The 20,547-nt window shown below is 42.5% G+C and overlaps 1 protein-coding gene across 1 annotated transcript; it reads left to right on the top strand.

The window, feature by feature from the left end:
• Positions 1-5,838: 5,838 nt before the first annotated feature.
• Positions 5,839-14,055, top strand: LOC6052157 (toll-like receptor 6). Its single transcript, XM_038252798.1, has one exon. The coding sequence runs from the start codon at positions 6,199-6,201 to the stop codon at positions 10,120-10,122; it is 3,924 nt and encodes a 1,307-aa protein (XP_038108726.1). The 5' UTR covers positions 5,839-6,198; the 3' UTR covers positions 10,123-14,055.
• The last annotated feature ends 6,492 nt before the right edge of the window (positions 14,056-20,547 follow it).

The raw sequence follows: 20,547 nt of genomic DNA, 5'->3' as shown, positions 1-20,547 counted from the left end.
GCTCACGTTTGATTTTTTTTAAATGAACGAAAAATATCCATCCACGAAAAAACTGCCAGGTTAAAAAATGGTAGAACAACATTTGTTGAATTATTTATTTCTTAAAATGCTCATGTAACATACAAAAACTCGGAAAAAATAAAGTTCTACTCTTTTTTTTTTTGAGGAACTTATATTGCTCAAAAGAATGCAAAAACATATGAAAAACGTTAAAAACCTCCTCAACTGTTAATGTTAAAAAGAATTAAAAAAAGAGAAATATATTTTGTGAACCAATTCATTTTAAAAGAATTGCTACGGTCACAGAAAGGCAAAAACTCACAGAAAAGAATAAAAAAAATCTTCATAAATGATTCAAAGAGCTGCTCACAGGACCCGAAAGACTCATAGTTAAAAGGTCCTAAATAAATACAAAAAAAAAAAAAGAGCTGCTCATGTTTGAAAGAGAGTTAAAGCTCAAGATAATAAATGATCTTATATTTTTATTTATAATGTGTTTTTCTGAAGCATAAGATTTTTTCTCGTTTTATCGTTTTTTTCCATCCATCAACACCATTGAAATTTTCATTCGATGAAACAACTTTAGCCTAAAGTAACCGATTCAACGTACGTTTTGTTTTTCGTTAAGCATTTATGATTTAAAAGAAACAGTGATTTTTGTTATGTATCAAACATTTAGCTTCCAAAAAAGTTTTAGATGTAAAATTGAATTTGTAATCAAAAAGTCCTTATGTTAAATTTTGATAAAATGCCTTGTTTTTGAATTAAAGCCATTTTTATTATGAAATTTTCTAAATATATATTTTTTTAATTAGTATCTATCCTTTCCCATTCTCTTCCATCCCTGAAAAAAAAACACTAATATTTGAAAAAATGAGAATGTTTTCAACAATTTTCTTTTTTGGACATTGTTGATCCAAACTTTGCATCTTTGCACCAAAGCTTTGGTTGCTTCAACTTCTTCAAAAAGTTGAATTTACGAAACATTGAGTTTATCTAAGTACGACTCAATTTCCATTCGACAATATCTTGGAAACTATTGACTCGATTTTTAAAGTTAAATGGCCTCGGCTAGAGTCGAAGGACATAAATCTCTGATGCTTTGTGCATCTTAATCTACAAAATGAGGCTTGAATTTGAAAAAATACTATCTTTTGATTTTCTTATTTTCAAAAAAATCAAGCACTGTAAAATGTAATAATGTTGCGAAAAATAACTTAACCCGAATTTGAGGCATTGTTGGAGGAGCATACAATTATTCAAGAAATAAAATAAATTTAGAAAAAAGGTAAAGGAAAAGGTTCAATTTTTTTCGAAATCTTCTTTTGAATTTTCAAATTCAATAATTCATAAATATTTTGGTGAGATTTTCAAATAAAATAATAATAATAGAGATGCTACACAGAAAAAAAATCATGGTAATATTACACCCAAAATTCAGAGTCGAGATAATCGTTCTCTCAAAATTTATTGAGGGCTCAGTGCCAAAATCGATAGAATAATGGTACCAACTCACACCATCATAACAATTCAGTAACAACTTTTCAATAGGGCGAAACCCTCAGATGTAAACAAACTGAGTTTTTGTCAGAATCATATAAAGCGAACAAAACTGATCCTAAAACACCCTCCATCATCACAAAATTCCGAAAATACGTAGTTTTACAAGCAAAAAACAAAAGGGCTAATCAACAACATCAATCAAAACAAACCAAATTGAGTTTCCGCCCTTGTGTTTTCATCCAATCACGAGGGGCGAATGTAGTGTTTTCTGCAAGTTCCGACGTATATTTAGAAACACCAAATTTTCGTTATAATTTAGTGAATTTTAACCTGACAATCCTCAAAATGGATCAAAATGTATGTTTCTGATGTCTCTGACCACAATTCCACAACAAACACAGATTTGTATGATCCTAAATACATAACTTTTTAATTTCAATTATTGTAGTATCGGATCTGGTCTGGATTCACAATCTAGATATGAAGGTCCATAATTTACCGGTTCTTGGAACATCCGGGGATTCTGGGTCTAGCAGTTGCAGGACAAAAAGTTAGTGTAGGGAGGTTTAGGAGGAATGCCGTACAAAATCATCGCCTCCGTAACCATTGAAGCTATGCAAAGATAGAGAAGGCAGGATGGTGTCGCGGGGTGGCCTAGTCGTCAGGTGCCGAGTATCCCACTTCCGGCGGGGACACCCCAAGGAACGTCACTTCAATATAGACCACATCGTCAAACCAACTTGCTACTTACGGTGTATCCTGGCTCAACGATTCTTGGCCTGAATCGGACTCCTTCTGAAGGCTTTCTAGACCAATTTTTTTATCACTGAGGTTGCAAATATCACTGTATTATCAATGACTGTAACGTTTCACAATGATAAAATAGTTGTTTCACCACTTTTTTCTTTAAAAACCCGAAAAATGAACAAAAAACAAAAGGGCGAATCTGTTGTTTACTTTTGCTTTGCGGCGTAACCTGACGGGCTAAACCGTTGTTTTGATTGAGTGGGTGGCGAATACGGTGGGGCGAAAATGGAGGCACGCTCTTCAAAAAGGCGTAATTTGTTTTTCTCAATTTTTAATAGCAAAAACAACTTAATTAATTTCAATTTGCTCTCTATGATGAAATTATTGCTATTTTCTATTACGTTTTGACAAATTTGACGGTTTTCATGCTTTTTTGTGGAAATAGGAATTGATCGGAATTGCAAAATTTTGAATGTTGATTTTCCCGAAATGGCAGGATCGCAGGTTTCGCCCTTTTGAAATGTTGTTACTGAATTGAGTCATTCGTTAGTTGAATCAATAAATCTCCAACAAGTGTCATACATCGACTTCTGACTTCTCCTTGGTCATCAAGCTGTGGTGGCCGAGGCAGCTAAGTCATTGGATTGGTTTGTCAAAGGTCTCTGGTTCGATTCCCGTTGTCGACACTTTTGGTTTTTTGTTTGACGGATGAACTTTTTTTGCAAATGAACCTCGAGAGAATAGTTCTATCGCCCATCTCGAGCTGTGTTCTCTGCGTCCGTGAATGGTACCACTATTCTCTCGACTCGAGACCATCATTCTCTCGGACTAGCGCTTCCAGTTTTGGGTGTACATCTGGGAAGGGGTACATCTTTTATGTCAGAAAAAAGGTGTAATTTTACTTATGGAAATGTGTATTTTTACCACTTTTCTGGTGTAATGTCACTTTTTCAGTCTAAATTGAGGTAAAATTACATAATAAAAGTGGTACACCCAAAACTGGCAGCGCTAGTCCGAGAGAATGATGGTCTCGAGTCGAGAGAATAGTGGTACCATTCACGGACGCAGAGAACACAGCTCGAGATGGGCGATAGAACTATTCTCTCGAGGTTCATTTGCAAAAAAAATTCATCCGTCAAACAAAAAACCAAAAGTGTCGACAACGGGAATCGAACCAGAGACCTTTGACAAACCAATCCAATGACTTAGCTGCCTCGGCCACCACAGTTTGATGACCAAGGAGAAGTCAGAAGTCGATGTATGACACTTGTTGGAGATTTATTGATTAAACTAACGAATGAACTCAATTGTTATGATGATGTGAGTTGGTACCATTATTCTATCGATTTTGGCACTGAGCCCTCAATAAATTTTGAGAGAACGATTATCTCGACTCTGAATTTTGGGTGTAATATTCAACCTTCCAAAATTACAACTTCCGAATTTACATTATTGTTTACTGTGTACTCAATTTCTTGTACCCCAAGACAAAACGTTAGCGGCAGCAAGACTAATTACGACAACCGTTTCCATCTTTAATCAAGATATAAACACTATCCACACTAAATCACAATATCCGACAAAGTCACATTCTTTCTCCACACGACACCGCGCCGCAAAAACCGTTGTCACACAATCAGCTGAGCGAAGAGTGAGCCCCACGAAAAGCAATCAACGTTGCATGCATGGGTCTGAGTCACATACCTACCAGATCTCCGTTCTCCGTTCCCATGGCCCACAACACACACACACATTCCCCATCTTAATCAAAAACTTAATCCGCGAATTGTTTCAAAACAACAGAAAAAAGCAACAAACTCATCAAGCAGCAACAACAACACCAGCATCTAATAACCTGCTGAAAAATTACACCTTTGAGAATGAAGCACTTCCGAAATGAAGAAGGGGGAAAACTTCCCTTCTGTAGGCAAACAAGCGCTAGTCGGTGGACGGCACAGGAAAGAACACCCTCAAGAAAGATTGGCCGAAACGGTTCAAGCTGGGCATCGAAGCTGTCTAGGAAGCCCCGCATCATCCCACGGAAAACGTTGCCAATGAGCTGCTGAACCATCAACATCGGCCAAGCAAAGACAGTGTCGGTAGATGTATGCATAACTACCACACCACAACCATCCTCATCCGAAAAAAACACAATACCGGTATTGCTAATTGCTTTAAAACGATCTTGATTCCCCAAACTTGATATGCTGGGGCAATTTTTTCGAGTGCGCCATAATGGAATAATACGTACCCTTCTGTTTCTCCTAAACCTCTGGAAGAAGAGCAGAACTGGGGGGTAACACGATAGCCGCGAATCCGGCACTTGTGGCCTCCACACAAGCCGGTGGAACAGACGGAGGAGGAAGCACGGCAGTCGAGAAGCCGGGCCCGTTCCGGAAGTGTACTTATGAGAATCAACTTCGCAACGGCATAATTTAGGTCTAGTCGCGACGGTGAAGCAGCTGGACGAGGAAGAAACATGCAAAAACGCGTGAATCAACAAGGAGAGTTCACTCAGGAGAGCGTGAGTTCATCGAGATAAAAGCTCGCCGACTGCACGCGCGAGAAATTCCGAGAGAATCGGATGAACTCACTGGGGAGCACGAGCGAATGAAGTTGGGGAAATTTAACGTTCATCATGGATAACGAGTGATCTCTCCAAGAAACAACGCGTCAAATAAGTCTAATCCAGCCCGTGGGCTCCACTTCGGCAAACATAAACAGAGAGCGCGATCCGCTCTCTCCGTCATGCTCTCCAAATGAACACAAACTTCGGCTCACGTTCATTCATGCACAGCAGACTCGTTCGTTGAGGGTTGCGTTTCGCAACAAAACCAGTCAGTCGCTGCCGAACCGCGGTCGTGAGAGGACGCTCATTTCCTGTGCTCTGTGTCGAAGCTTCCAAGTTTCGTGTGATAGATCGAAGTCAGAATTAACGGCCGCCGCGCGAGTTGTGTTGTTGTGTGCAGTGTTGGTGAAGCACACGATTGAAGATAGATAGAAGGCGAAGAATAAAAGCATTATAAAATTAGTCTGAAGAAAAGAAGTGAAGAGAAGAGCGCTGCAGGCAGGGCGGTCCACGCAGAAGAGACCATCCTGACGCGGGGAAGAGAGCATGAAATAAAGGAAAAAAATAGCTATATAAAACAATCTTGTGTGTTAATGTGTTCTCCATCGGCTTAGCCCAGCTCTTCGCGTTTGTGTTTTTGTTGATGCGGTGTGTGCGCTCGCTTATTTATAAACGGATATCACGAGAGGGGGGAAAGGCGGCTGTGATCCGAGGCCCCAGGAGAAGAAGATTGAGTCTTGGTTGATCCGTGGAAAGCCGTAAAGGAGGAGAAAAAAAATACCCAGCGAAGAATTCGAACAGCACAGTTTTGTACGGCTCGGTGAAGATTTCTCCGGACTCCCAGCGGGATCCCCGTGATTGTTAAAAGAAGAAACGCAGTGATTTTTTGTGACAAGTGACCGAAGCTTGAAACTAGAACGACGACAGTCAAGGTGTCCGCGAAGATTGTCCGCAGAGCGAGAGAAAAATGTCAATTTGGCACTGCGGCGACGAAGTGTGTGCAAATTTTTGTTTGAAGTAGACACCGGGTGTTGATTTGCGATTCAAATTCGCGCGCACTTGGCGGGTGGACGAAGACAAAAACTCTCGGCAACCTGGCTCCGGCACGGGGAAGCGGTGCAATCTACACGCTACTGCTGCTGCTGGTTGTCAGCTGTACGCTAGCGACCGCAGCCCGCAACAACTTCCTGCGCCACGATGACGCCCTGCCGAAGGGCTGCACCTGGACCGGTGCCGTACTGGAAGTTTCGCAGGAGAAAAGATCGGACGAGCTGCAGTGCAAAATCAAAACCATAACCAAGACCGAGAGTCTGCTAGCTAATATAAGTAGTTATCAAATTGATAGGATAAAGTCGCTGAAGCTAGAATGCAACGACATTATGTTCTTCGAAAGTTCCTTAGAATCGACGACGACGCCGGGCAACTTTCTCGGCAATCTGAACAGCTTGCTGCGGCTGTCGATCGAGTACTGCAAGATTAAGTACATCCCGGCGATGGCCTTTTCCAACATGAAGGTGCTAAAGAGCCTCACCCTGAGCACGCACAACATTGACTGGTCTGTGATGAATTTGGAGCTGCATCCGGATAGCTTCCGGGGGCTAACCGAGCTTAAAGAGATGCACCTGGCGGACAACAACATCTGGAGTCTACCGAATGAAGTGTTCTGTCCGCTGTACACACTGAAAGTGTTGAACCTGACCGGAAATCGACTGAGTGACATGTCCCAGCTGGGGCTGTCCGACTGGGGCAAGGGCCCGATAGCACCCGGCAAGGCGTGCAACACCGGGCTCGAAGTGTTGGATCTGTCGGGAAACGACGTCACCCTAATGCCCGATAATGGCCTCTCGGCGCTAAGGTCGCTAAACGCGCTCTATCTCCAGAACAACCTCGTGAAGGAAATCGCCGACCGGGCGTTTGTCGGTCTCGGAACGCTTGAAATTCTAAACCTCTCCAACAACAAGCTTACCGCGCTCACCCCCGAACTGTTTCAATCGTCCCGCAAGATTCGTCAGGTTTACCTTCAGAATAACTCCCTCTCGGTGCTGGCGCCGGGCGTTTTCGAAGGTCTGGATCGGCTGGAAACGTTGGACCTTTCCCGGAATCAGCTGACCTCGACGTGGATTAAACGGGACACGTTCGCCGGCCAGGTGCGACTGGTAGTGCTCAATCTCGGCTACAATCACCTCTCGAAGGTGGACCAGCATGTGTTCAAGGGGCTGTACAGTTTACAGATTCTCAACTTGGAGCACAACGCGATTGAGTTGGTGGCTGATGGTGCGTTTAGTGATTTGAAGAATTTGCATGCCCTGTTTCTGTCGCACAACCGGCTACGGCAGATTGAGCCGTACCACTTCAGTGAGCTGTACGTTCTGAACCAGCTCATTTTGGAATCCAATCAGATTGTGTACATCCACGAGCGTGCCTTTGAGAATTTAACGCACTTGCACGATTTGAGCTTGAACGACAACCGGCTGGAGGAAATTCCGAGTGGGATGAAGAGTTTGAAGTTTTTGCAATCACTGGACCTGGGCAAAAATCAGATAACGGAAATAAATAATTCCTCGTTCGAGGGGCTGGAAGAGCTGATGGGACTGCGGCTGGTGGACAATCAGATAACGGAGATTTCCAGAGATACGTTCTTCGCGCTGTCGACCATACACGTGCTGAACCTGGCCAGCAACCGGATCCGGCACGTGGACCAGTCGGCGTTCAGCTCTAATCCGACGCTGCGGGCGATTCGGCTCGATAATAACGAGCTGGAAGATGTGGCCGGGGTGTTTACGTCGCTCTCGTCGCTGGTGTATTTGAATATCTCGGACAACAACATTGGCTGGTTCGACTACTCGCACTATCCGCAGTCGCTGGAGTGGTTGGACATCCACAAGAACAACATTTCCGAGCTGGGCAATCGTTACGACGTGGGAAATTGGTTCCAGCTCAAAATGCTGGACGTGTCCCACAACCGAATCAAGCACATCAACACGAGCTCGTTTCCGAAAAATATCGAAACACTGCTGCTGAACAACAACCAGATTGAGGAGATTGCCCCGGAGACCTTCGCCGGCAAGGAGAACCTGGTGAAGGTGGTGCTTTACGGCAACCACTTGCGCCGGCTGGAAATGCCCTCGCTGGCTCTCACGCTCGTCCCGGACACCCGAACCATGCCGGAGTTTTACATTGGTGATAATTTAATTCACTGCGACTGCAGCATGGAATGGCTACAGCGGATTAACGAGCTGAGCTATCTGCGGCAGTACCCGCAAGTGAAGGACCTGGACTCGGTCATGTGCACGATGGAGCACGAACGGGGCGAACTGGTGCGGCCCCTGACGGAGATGAAGGCAAGTGAGTTTCTATGCAAATACGAGAGCCATTGTTTCGCGACGTGCCACTGCTGTGATTTTGACGCTTGTGACTGCAAGATGACGTGCCCGGACCGGTGCAGTTGCTATCACGATACGGCCTGGGAGTCGAACATTGTGGACTGTGGCAGCGCCGGGTTGACCACGATTCCGAGCAAAATCCCGATGGATGCCACGGATATCTATTTGGACGGGAATAATTTCGGTCAGCTGGAAAGTCACGTCTTCATCGGGAAGAAAAAGCTCAAATCACTGTATCTGAATAATAGCCACATTGACGAGTTGAATAATAAAACGTTTGGCGGAATTCCGGCCCTCACGGTGCTGCATCTGGAGGGCAACGGGCTGGAACGGATCAGCGGGGCGGAGTTTGAGCAGCTGAGGGAGCTGAAGGAGCTGTACCTGGACCACAACGCCATCGAGGCCATCGGAAACAAGTCGTTTTACTATCAAAAGTCGCTGGAGGTGCTTACGATGGCAGACAATCGGCTGGCCGAGCTGAAGCCTTGGGAGCTGATGCCACCGGGCGGTACGTTCCGGCTAATCTCGCTAAGTGGCAATAAACTGAGCTGTGGCTGTGAATCGATTGGGAAGCTGGTGGACTGGGCCGAGCGGCAGTTTAACGAAACGAATGGGCTAAGTGAATTTCAGTGTACGAACAATAAATTAGTGAAGGACGCGATTAAGGAATGTGAGAGTCACAAGAGTGCCCCGATAGCGACCCCGACCGTGCAGCGGACGATTATCGATAATGATTTTATAGACTATTTGCCACTGTTGATTGCCGTGCTGGCCGGGCTAGTGCTAACGATTCTGCTGGTGACGTTGGTGTTCATCTTCCGGAACGATTTTTGCCTGTGGGCTCACTCGCGGTACGGCGTACGAATCTGCAAGGACCCGCTGAGCGCGATGGAACGCTGCGAGGACAACGAGAAACTGTACGACGGCTATCTTATCTACAGCTCGGCCGACGCCGATATGGTAACTAGTCAAATTGCCCAGGATCTGGAGCACAGTGGGTACGCGATGTGTCTGCACTACCGAGACATCCACTCGGCGGCCTTTTTGGCCGATTCGCTGCAGGGGGCGGCGGACGCTTCCCGCAAGCTAATCCTCTTCATCAGCGTCAAGTTCTTGCAGTTTGAGTGGTCTCAGGCGGAATTCCGGGCGGGGCTGCAAAGCGTGCTGGAGCTAATCCGACCGTCCCGGCGGAGGCAAAAGCTCATCCTGATCACCTCCGTGCCCCAGTCGATGCTCTCGATGGACCCCATCATGGACATCCTCACGCGAACCTGCACCGTAATCGCGTGGGACGATCGGCGCTTCTGGGACAAGCTCCGCTTCGCCATGCCGGACATCGGCAAAAACTCCCCTGTAAATAAGGCGCCCCATCGCAAAGCCATCAACATCCGGTACACCCCGGCCCCGACCAACCCCTCCGCGCCGCCTCCCCCCACCGCCACCTGGCCCAAGCGGCTCAACTCGGAGGTGTGCGTCCAGTACCCGCAGGCCCCACCCCACTCGCCCAACCACAGTACTTACAACACCGAGGACGAACTTTCAACCGCGTCCTCACCGCAGTACGAGGCCCCGTCGCTTCATCACGCAATGGGTCCTCCCTACCATCACCAGAACCACATTCCACTGCAGCAACAGCAGCAGCAGCAGCAGTTCCACCATGGACAGCAGGTCAACCATTCGCCACACCTGCAGCACACCTTCCCCCACCACATGGCTCAACCCCAGCACCACCCACACCACCACCAGCAGCAACAGCAGGGTTACTACCGGTCCGGCAAGTCCAACGGTGGCAGTGCTGCCAACACGCTGGGCCACGTGTACTCGACCATCCCGGAGTCGCAGTACAACACGCATCACTCCCTGAGGGGCGGCGGCGGCGGTGGAGGCGCCGGCGATAGCAATCGACCGTACTTTGTGTAATATTTACTCTACTTTTTAGGGCCGTTTTTCAAATCTATTACACTTCTTTCATTATCGCTCGCTCTCTCTCTCGCCGTGTCTGACTGTCTGACTCATAAAACAGCACTCATAACTTTAGAGTAAAGTCATCCAGGAATACGCCACTTTTCATCCTCACTTTATCGTTCAATCGTATACTCGCTTTTTAAATAGGGAGCGCGCGCGATTTTGCAAATTTCAAGAAAAGTTGTGTAAAGAGCCGAAATGTGTATAAAATTGTTTATTACTCCTTCACTTGTACTAGGTAGGTTAGGGTCAAACAGAAAACGAGAAAAGACTTATTTGATTAGAAACTTAATCACTCTCTCTCGCGCGCAGCTGAGCTATGGCTTCGTTTGGTGCGTATCGTTGGCGCATTCGTTTGAAAGTTCGTTCCGCACTAAGTTGTGTAAAAGTATTTTTAAGATGGTGACATCTTCGGTTACATCCCAATGAAGCTGTTAGTCTAATTTTACTGATAAGAAATTGAGAAAAACATTTCAATTGATTTGTAACCGAAAATGATCGAGAAATGAGGTTCTTCAAACGAATGTGCCATAATCAAACTAAATTTCGCGTTTTAAGAAAATTGATTATTTTTTTCCGTGGACAAACCACACCATTTCAACATCTTCAAGAGCGCCAACTAGCCCATGTGTGATAAAGCAGCAGCACTGTTGTGGTCCCTCCGCTAGACCACACTAAATTATAATGAAACGGTTTGTTGATTTGTTTTAATTGAAAGTGACCGCATCTCGGTCTGTGAGGCGTTCGTTGTGCGGCAACGTCTTCAGTGAACCCTTTTCTTGACGCTTCAATTACACGGCGCGATAGTGGTTTCAGGGACGGGGACGGGATCCGACGGAACAACAATGACGGACATTATCTTGCAGTGTTTTGGGGATCGCGGGTTGGGACATAGACGGAGATTTAAGATGATGCAAGATTCGCCCAAAATAAGGACGGAACACTGAAAACGTCAAAAAATATGCACTTTAAATTTTTGATCTCCTAAAAATGAGAAAAACTCTTAAATTGATCAATTGGCTTGTGATCTAATTGAGTTGAGTTCATCTTAAGAAACATAATGAAATTCCATTGTTCTGCAATTTCAACACATTGTGTCTCTATCCCTACTCTATGACGAACACATTTTTGCGGTTCCGTCATCGACCTCGAAAGCAAGAAAAACTAATCAAAACTTGTCCCTTGGGAGATTGCGTCCACAGCGCGTCCCCCTCATTTGTGGGACAACCGCTAACGTCGTAATCAACCGGCTCGTACGACGATTTCTTTTTGACAGGTTACAATGTTGCGTGCCATGTCTGTCGTCGTCGGTGATGCACGCCAGATGAAATTGGGGCTCGGAATCAATTCAATTTGATGTCGCGAGGCCTTGGTGCGTTAAGAGCGAGTCATGTTAAAACGACGGAATGTGTGTAGATAAGGGCCGATTGGCGATTGACAAGCCTAGCCCAAGTAATTGGATGGTGTAACGCACGCGTTTGATGAATTGACCATTGTTCCGGCGCGATTTGGCAGCTAATATGATTGGTTTGCAGAACTGACCAAAACATTGAGCGGTAACTTTCCGGTGTGACGTCAATTAATTCTGTGAATCCTCCAATCGCGCAGTGTAATCCACGGCTTAGTACCATAAAGCAACAATGTCTAGGGAGATGATCAGGGCTCGAAACTTGAAATGAGGCCACCAACCAGCATGGCTAAGAATCCATAACCTGTTTGACGCCGCGCAACGTGTAGGAATTCTCGCCCTGTTTTCGTTGGCGACGGCCCGAAAACTATTATCTTCCCGTTCCCTGTCCGTTTCCACGTGGGACCCCTAACCCTTGGCCACCCCGTCCAACTCCGGCTTAACCCAAGCAAGAAACGCCGATTTTGAGCGATTTTCCCGATTTGCCATAATGGCGTCGTCCGCGTTTGACAGCTACGCCATAATGGCGTGCGCGCGCGCCCCAATTCCGCAAAAATGTTTGCAAACAAAGGGCCTGCTTTGTCTGCCGGCAAGCTCGTGCTTGGTGATCTAGTGGTTAGCCCGGAGAGATCAAGATCGACCCAAAGTACACACAACAAAACGGGCGGGAAGAGAACGATTTCTCGATGCCTGCTGGCGGATGAAGTCGGATGATGATGATGCTGCGTGTTGTTGTTGTTGGGACGAGCCTTCGACTCGGTTATGGTTCCGCCACTTGGCGTGACTCTCGCAAGTCAGTCTCGTCTCTTCTTTTGTTGTGGTCGCGACGGCATATAAATGGCTGCTTCATTTATTAAAACCGTTTAAGATTTATTTATTTTTACAATTAGTCATTGATTATTTTAAATGGACGGCCGGGTTCCCGGGAGGTTCGGGTTGGGAGAAAGCTTGGAGAAGAAAAATGATGGAACTCCTCTGTCCCGCCGTCGCTTGTTGGAACGAGGCCTTTGTGTTGGCTATACCGACTGTTAGATGAAATGGCTGTGATAGAGGGTTTATCGTTTGTCATACGGAGCTTGAAAGTAGAGAGGCAGCGATTGCTCAAGAGTTCGTTTTAATAGCGCAGAGTGACACAAATTTCGCCTAATTGAAGTTGACACTCTCCGGTGGAGTACACTGCCGGTTTCCGGAACATTTGGCGAAATTACTTCCGCGCCTTCCGGCGAAACTTCAAAGCAATTTTAAGCTCCATTAAACGGCGTGACCTGTGAACAATGCAATCCCGGTGCCGTCGGAATGCCTCCGGATGACGCGCCCACGGCAGTTGCATTCTTGGCGGCGCGTTTCTCGCTAGGTGTTGACTTGAAATATGCACCGCCATTACTGGGTAAAGATTCCATCGATAAGCCGGGAAGTGGCTCCGAGGGAGCAGGGTAAGGTGGCGTCACTCTTGACCTCCGTGGCAATTTTCCAAGAAGAGGCAGTTGGAGTAGTTGAGCAGTGTTGTGAATCTCAAAGAGCTCACGGTATGCTCAAAATGAACCATTTTGAGACTTTTGAGCTGTCAAACAAATCTGACTGAGAGAGCTCTCGTTTTGCTCATGATGCTCTTTTGAGCTCTCTAAGAGTTCTTTTGAGCTTTCATTTTTGTTTTGATAAGCAGTGTTGTGATTTGCAAAGAGCTAGCGGGAAGCTTAGTGACCCTTAAACTGTCAAATTATTCTGACAGAGCTCTTGTTTTTTTCTCAACCTTTCTCTTGACCTGCGTTGACAATTTGTCAAAAAGAGTCAGTTGGTTGATGAGCGCAGTGTTATGAATCTCAAAGAGCTCACGAGAAGCTCAAAAAGAACTCATTCGAGACCTTTGAGCTGTCAAACAGTTGTGACTGAGAGAGTTCTCGTTTTTTTTTCAACCTTTCTCTTGACCTGCGTGGCAATTTGTCAAAAAGAGTCAGTTGGAGTTGATGAGCGCAGTGTTGTGAATCTCAAAAAGCTCATGAGAGGATTAAAAATAACTCTTTCGAGACCTTTGAGCTGTCAAACAGTTGTGACTGAGAGAGCTCTCGTTTTACTCACGTGAGCAGCATCATGATGCTCTTTTGAGCTCTCTGAGAGTTTAGCTTTCATTTTTGTTTTGATAAGCAGTGTTGTGATTGTGAGCTAACGGGAAGCTCAACATAAGCTCTTTAGAGACCCTTAAACTGTCAAATTATTCTGACAGAGAGAGAGCTCTGATGCTCTTTTGAGAGCAGCATGATGCTCTTTTGAGCTCTATGAGAGTTCTTATTGATTTTCATTTGTGTTTTAAGAAGAGTGAGCAGGACGGTGCTCTTTTAAGCTCTCTAAGAGTTCTTATTAGCTCTCATGGTATCAAATCGTTCGTGGGCGCTCGTTACGAGCAAGATCCAAAATGACCACATTTGGCTCAATTTTCAACTCTGGATCTAGTGTTGAGTAGTTGCGAACTTAGTTAGGAGATTATCACAACGAGCACTCGTTCGCTCGCCATGAGCAAGAGCGTTAAGAGAGCTCATCCCGTTGGTTTTGCAACTCTGGAAATGGTTTCGAGAGCGCTCATGTTCGAAGTTTTTTTTGAGTGCTCAAAAAGAGTAGAATTCAATCGTCGAAATCAGGAGAGTGAGCAGAAGATTAGTTTAGTCCAACAAAGGTCCCCCTACCCTACTCACACACCTCTTTTCGGCCTCAAAGTCGAACTCCACATGTGCTCCGTCAGAACGCCGTTCGGAAGGGGAAGGGGGGGGGGGGGGCAGCCCTGGGGGCCCTTTCGGGCTTGTCGCTACCTGTGTTTGCGCATTCTGGCGCGGCGCGGTGCAGCTGATTGATGATTCAGTATTTATTTTATTAATTACTGTTGCACGCCTCCCGCGAATTGTGCGTTTCCGCGCGAAAAAATTACCGCAAAAGGTTGGGTACGGAACGAGGGGTGACCCGCGGCCGGGCCTGGAGGCCAATTGGCAAAACGTTGAGGTTGAATTGGTAATTGTTGTTTGTGAGTGCGTAATGCTGCGGAAAATGTGTTTGAATGCAGGAGTTGATTGGTTGAGTGGAGTTTTGTTTGAGTAGAATTAATGTAAAAATATAGTTAGAAATACTAAATGACCCTTGATTTTGAACAACGGACTTCCTATGATTAGCAGAGCCAAAGGCTCTCAAAATCATATCAGCGAACGATGGCATAAAATCATTATTTTCAAATGAGGTTCAAATATTGAAGATCTGGCAACCCTGTCTAAAAAATTCGCAATCGACTTTCTTTTTTTGGTATTTGTTGGATTTGTAGTTGAGATCTTCAGATTTGATGAACTGGGAGCACTGCCAAGAATATGTTGTTCTATCTAACAATTTTGAGTTATAAAATTGAGATGAAATTTTTCACAAATGACTTTGACCTGAGACTTATTTGATTCAATTCATCACAAAATCAAGTATTCCAGCAATCGCTCCCCGAATCCATTAGCAAATCCCGCACAACTTCAAGTTCAACAAATCCTCGGACCAGGGTTTCAATTTCAAGCGACCGCGTGCCCGTTTTCCCCGGAGATCCATTACCAGGTGCCTGTCGTAACTGTCCTACTTTTCCACCCCCGCCACACTTCACCCCCTTGGTGTCGTCACGGAAAAAAAGCCCCAGCAAAATGATTTCTGCTTTTAGCCGGTAATCAAACCATTAATCTTTTTTTCCCTTCTTCAAAGAGCTATCACCTGGAGTTGGAAAAAAAAGTGTGCGCTTTGTTTCAGGCCGCGGCCACGCGAACATAACCGTTGTGAGGGGGGGACTTGATGGACATTTCCCAGGGCATCCGTAGACCGCCACCACCCACAACGTGACTAAATTTTGCGCGGGGGTTTCTTGCACTACACTACCCTCTTAAGAATCGGGGTTCGAACGGGTGGAGGTAAGTGTCATCGTCACGTAAACCCCGTAAAAATTGTTACCTTTTTTATATCTTGGGGTCCGTGTGGTGCGTGTGCCGAACGGTTGGCGGCTTCCGCAGAAGTGACCCCGTGAATGTCCCCATCGATGTGCAGCAGGGTGATGGAGGCGGTTTAATGGAGTGGACATTGTTTATTGACTTGGGGCTAGAATTTAGTGGCTCGTGTTTAGCCAAATCTAGCGGAAGCCATCTGACCGCGGGAATTGAACTTGGGCACGGGTGCATTGCAGGGGGGTCACAAAGGTGAAACCAGATTGTTTGAATGCAAAGTTGGCAACACTGAATAAATTTTGATGTTTCAGTTGCAGTGATGCCAGTTGGCCTCTATTCGAAACCGGCTTATTTAAAAAAATGTTTATGGTCCAACAAACTTGTTTTACTGATTTAAAATCAGAGCAAAACAATTTCAAACAAAGTTTACCCCAAATTGACCACATCAAATCGGATCACCAACAAACGCTCATTGCACTTCTTGGAACCACTCCTGATTGAATCCATTCAGGCCCGAGTTCCATAAAAATCCCAGAAGTCTCAACCTCAACGAAATTATTCACGCTCAATAACTCCTCAACATACCGCCGGGTGCCAACTCGGCGGTCAATTTCAATTTAGAGAAAAACCGTGTCGTCAACGAAGCTCGCTATAAAACTCAATTAAAACCAATCAACACAATTTTATCGCCACCGATTAACCAGTGAGACTGCTCTTTAAACCAACAAAACACACAGCCTGCTGCATTCAGCGTTCGACTTATTGCACTTTATTGCGGAGCACTACGAAGGCTAGTGACTGGTTCATTCTTTTTCGGAAGTCACTTGAAACCAATTGAACTCACACGCGCCAGCCCATCTTATCGACTGACGCAGGAATTAACTGCCAGACCGTAAAAAATCAGTTAAATTTTCCCCACTTCACTTCAATTGGTGGTGGCGAGCGCACTTTAATCTGACCCCGCTGTATGCTTTCCCGGAAAAGTTACTCTATCGACGCAGGAGGCAACCTCGAGTTGCTATAATAAAAGTTCTAAAAAAAGAAAACCGTCATTATCACTTATTAAAGCCAAATGAGAAGAACGTATCAGACAAAAAAAACTGGAAGGCACATTCACAACCACATAGAAAAGAAGTAACCGAAACTAGAATCAAATTGTAGCAATTTAAATCAATAGCACAAACCACGGAAACCACACACACAAGAAGAAAAAAAAGTAGAAGAAGAAAGCCTTTTTTGATCGATAGAAAAATAGGATAAACTTATCATAACCAAACCACGAAAAAAGAACAAACTCACACCAAGTTGATGAATAGCGTTTAGTTGGTTTCACGCAGACGAAAGAGGGGCAATGCATTGATGATTGTTTCTAAAAGTGCACACAGAAAAACACATACACACACAAACCAGAAAAGTTCAATTGTTATGAATAGTGAACGCGCACTCATTTTAAGCGAACAGGAGATTTTAGCGGCAAGCAAGAGAGAGAAGTTTTATTGAAAATCATTGCATTAAAAAAAATCACAAATTTTAATCACCACACACAAGCGAAAGCAGATCGAAAAGAGAAAATGGCAAGCAAAAACCCACTTTAAATATTTGTAAATGTGAATATATACTGTATAGTTGTACAAAGTCAAGCATGAACGCAAAGTATGTAATAACGATAGGCATTTGAAATATTATCTTTATTTTATGACAAAATTAGCGTTTTATAAGAGGAGAAAAATAATAATTTTTCGAAAAATTAAACTGCTTTTGGTTGTTTTGATTTTACGAACGAATATGATGACAATCTCTTTCAGGTCAGTTGTAGCGGATGAGGATGAAAAGGTGAGGTAAATTGAACAAAATTGTATTCTGTATTTGAAACTATAATCACTACTTTATTTTTTTGTGTTCTACTGCACTTTAAGTTAATTAAATTTCGTTTTTACAAGTTAAGCTGATTATATGTTTTCCATGAAATAAAAGTCTCAGTTCATGACCAGTTCAAAAAAAAAAATGTTCAAATCAGGGTTAGAAATGTATTGATAATTTTGACATTATAGGAAAAATTGCTAAATTTCCAATAAATTCGTTAGTTTTGTAAATTCATGGACTAAATGTCGTCATTCTTTTGTATTCGTTTTTAAAAATTTCTTTTTTTAATCTTTATTTAGAAAAATATTTTTATATCACTAAATTGAAACATATTTTTGCATTTAGGTTTTTTTTTACTAATGCACATTTTTCTATAATTGCTTCATTCGGTAAGCAAAATTTAAACCTAAAGTTTTGAATTACTCTCATTTCAAGTGATGTAGTTAATCAAAATTTGATTGCAGTAAACTGAAATTAAATTTTATTTTATTTGGTAATCCATAAGAGCCATAATTTTAGCTAAAGAATGAACATAATAGAAAATTTAATTTTAATTTTGCAATGTTCGGCAAAGTAGCTTATTTTCGTTTGCTGAGTAATTCTCTAATTTCGCATTTTTTTATTGTTTTCAAATTTCAACAAAGTTGTAGGTTTTGAATGAGACTTTTCATAAAAAATAGGTACACGTCAAACAATATACCATTTTTTTTAGCTTTTTGTATTACTAAAAGTTGAACTCCTAAAATATATTTTTTATTTGCGATTTTTTTATATGAGTTTGCTTTTCATTTTTGTTTTTCTTGAAGAAACAAAAATGGAAAATATGGCCCAAGAAAAAAATATATTATATTATATTTTTATATATTAATTTATTGAAAATTCATTTCCAGATGCAAATTCAAATTACAATCGAAAATCGCTTGGTACATTTTTTGATAAAAATATTTTTTTTAAATTAAATTACGTTTGTTTGCTATTTAAAAGTACTTTACGAAGAAAAAAAAAAACACTGCAGAAAATATTACGAGCTATGAAAATTGCCTATAATTTTGTCTTCATTACATTTTTGATCGGACAGATGGTTATTGAGATAAACCCACTTTAATTTTAATTGTGTGAAAATTGAGTTTTTCTCAGTGTCATTAAATCACGATATTTCAGAAACTCCTGGGGTGCTCTGCCTTCTAAATCAGAAATTGTTTTTGACATTACTCTGTTTTTTACTCTGTTTGTTGGCCTGAGTCTGTTCTAACCGAAACCAACCAGAAAAATCAAAATACTGTGCTCCAACATGGTTAAAACTGCTGTCCCAATTCGCCCCATGTGTCCCGATTGACCCCAGTTTACGGTACGATTACTTTTAATGTTTCAATTGAAAAAAATACATACAAATATTTTAACTGATTAGAAAGATTTAAACTTGAAAGGGTTAATATTACATCTTTTGAAAATGTTGTATTAAAACGGAAAAGTGGTGAATTTACACATTTTCAGAGGGAAAATTACACATTTTTTTCTGGTATAAAAGGTTTACTTAGAGCCACATGTAATTTTACCATATTTTTTTTATTATGTATGGAACTAAAAAACTAATTTATATTATTGAAAAAAACATGGCGTTTTAAGAGTATTCAAATAATATTTAACAATGTTTTCAAAAATATAGTTAATCTCTTTTCAAAACTATTCCACATAAGTTGAAAACTACATTGCGGTCCTTTGAACACATCTCTACCAAGTTCAGTATGTTTCCGTTGCATTCCATTCGTGTTTAATTCGTAGCTTTTATCCTTCAAAAAAAATCTTCAATGTCACTATCAAAGTAACCCCGGTTTACGGTATTATGTGCTTGATTGCAAAGAAATATTATTTATTGAATTACACAGTAAAAAATGGTGTAAATTTGGAAGGTGTGATTTTGAAAGGTTGAATATTACCTTTTTTGTGATGTAATTTTACCTCATTTTAAACTAAAAAAGTGTTATTACACTAGAAAAGTGGTAAAATTACAAAAAAAAATTCTTACATGAAAGATGTACCCCTTTCCAGATGTAATATTACCATGATTTTTTTTACTGAGTATGAAATCAAAATTGCCAGAAAAAAATGCAATGAATATTTGATGTAACATGTGTTCTCAGTAATGAATAGCCACTTTAATCAATGTTATGTTTTTATTTGATAAATGGCCACTTCCCTGCTTTTTTCTTCACTTGCACCCTCTTATTTATTCCTCTAATGCGATATGAATATAATTCGCTTCAAAGCTATGTTCAAACTGTCAAATTCAATCGAACATCAGTCGCTGTTTATCTATACAGCAATTCCCCACGAAAACAGCATGGAAAAAAACAAAAGTGCTCGGATCGGGCTCCAAATTTTTCTGGGCGTTCCCTGGCCGAAATAATTAGACCCGTATTTTTTTGTTTGGCCATTAGGGTGACCTACGCCGTGTTAGGGTGGTCTGAAAAATGGTCATTTTCGTCGATTTTCGCAAAAACCACTTTTTTCAAAAAATCATATCTCCGCGTCATTTCATCCGATTTTAGCTGTCTTAGACGCAAAAGAAAGGTGATAAGTTGGTCTTTCAAAGAAAAATAATAAAAAGTTTCAAAAATCTAGCCTAACATATGAAAAGGGCGTATGAAACATTAAAATGCCGTTTTGACGGTGTCTGGACCAAAGAGCCTATGTCTGGAAATATTTTTATCGGATTCCCCGGACATTTTTACATAACATACTAAAAAATGGGAGGAGTTCATTAACAGGATTCCGAGATATGATTTTTTGAAAATAAAATCCGTGTTTTTCGACGCGCCGCGCGCAAAAACCGGAAAATGACGAAATCGGCAAAAAATCAACTTTTTTCATTAAAACTGCGATAACTTTAAAATTTCAGCGATGACCTAAAGATGTTTGGGTACCAAAATTTTCGTTATTTAAAGACGCAACTTTTGGTACCATAACATCTATAGGTCATCGCTGAAATTTTAAAGTTATCGCAGTTTTAATGAAAAAAGTTGATTTTTTGCCGATTTCGTCATTTTCCGGTTTTTGCGCGGCGCGTCGCACGGATTTTATTTTCAAAAATCATATCTCGAATCCTGTTAATGAACTCCTCCCATTTTTAGTATGTTATGTAAAAATGTCGGGAATCCGATA

The sequence above is a fragment of the Culex quinquefasciatus genome, chromosome 2 (genome assembly GCF_015732765.1).
Source record: "Culex quinquefasciatus strain JHB chromosome 2, VPISU_Cqui_1.0_pri_paternal, whole genome shotgun sequence".
NCBI lineage: Eukaryota > Metazoa > Arthropoda > Insecta > Diptera > Culicidae > Culex > Culex quinquefasciatus.
Note: the sequence above shows the minus strand (reverse complement) of the source record. Positions and strands in the feature narration are given on the sequence as shown.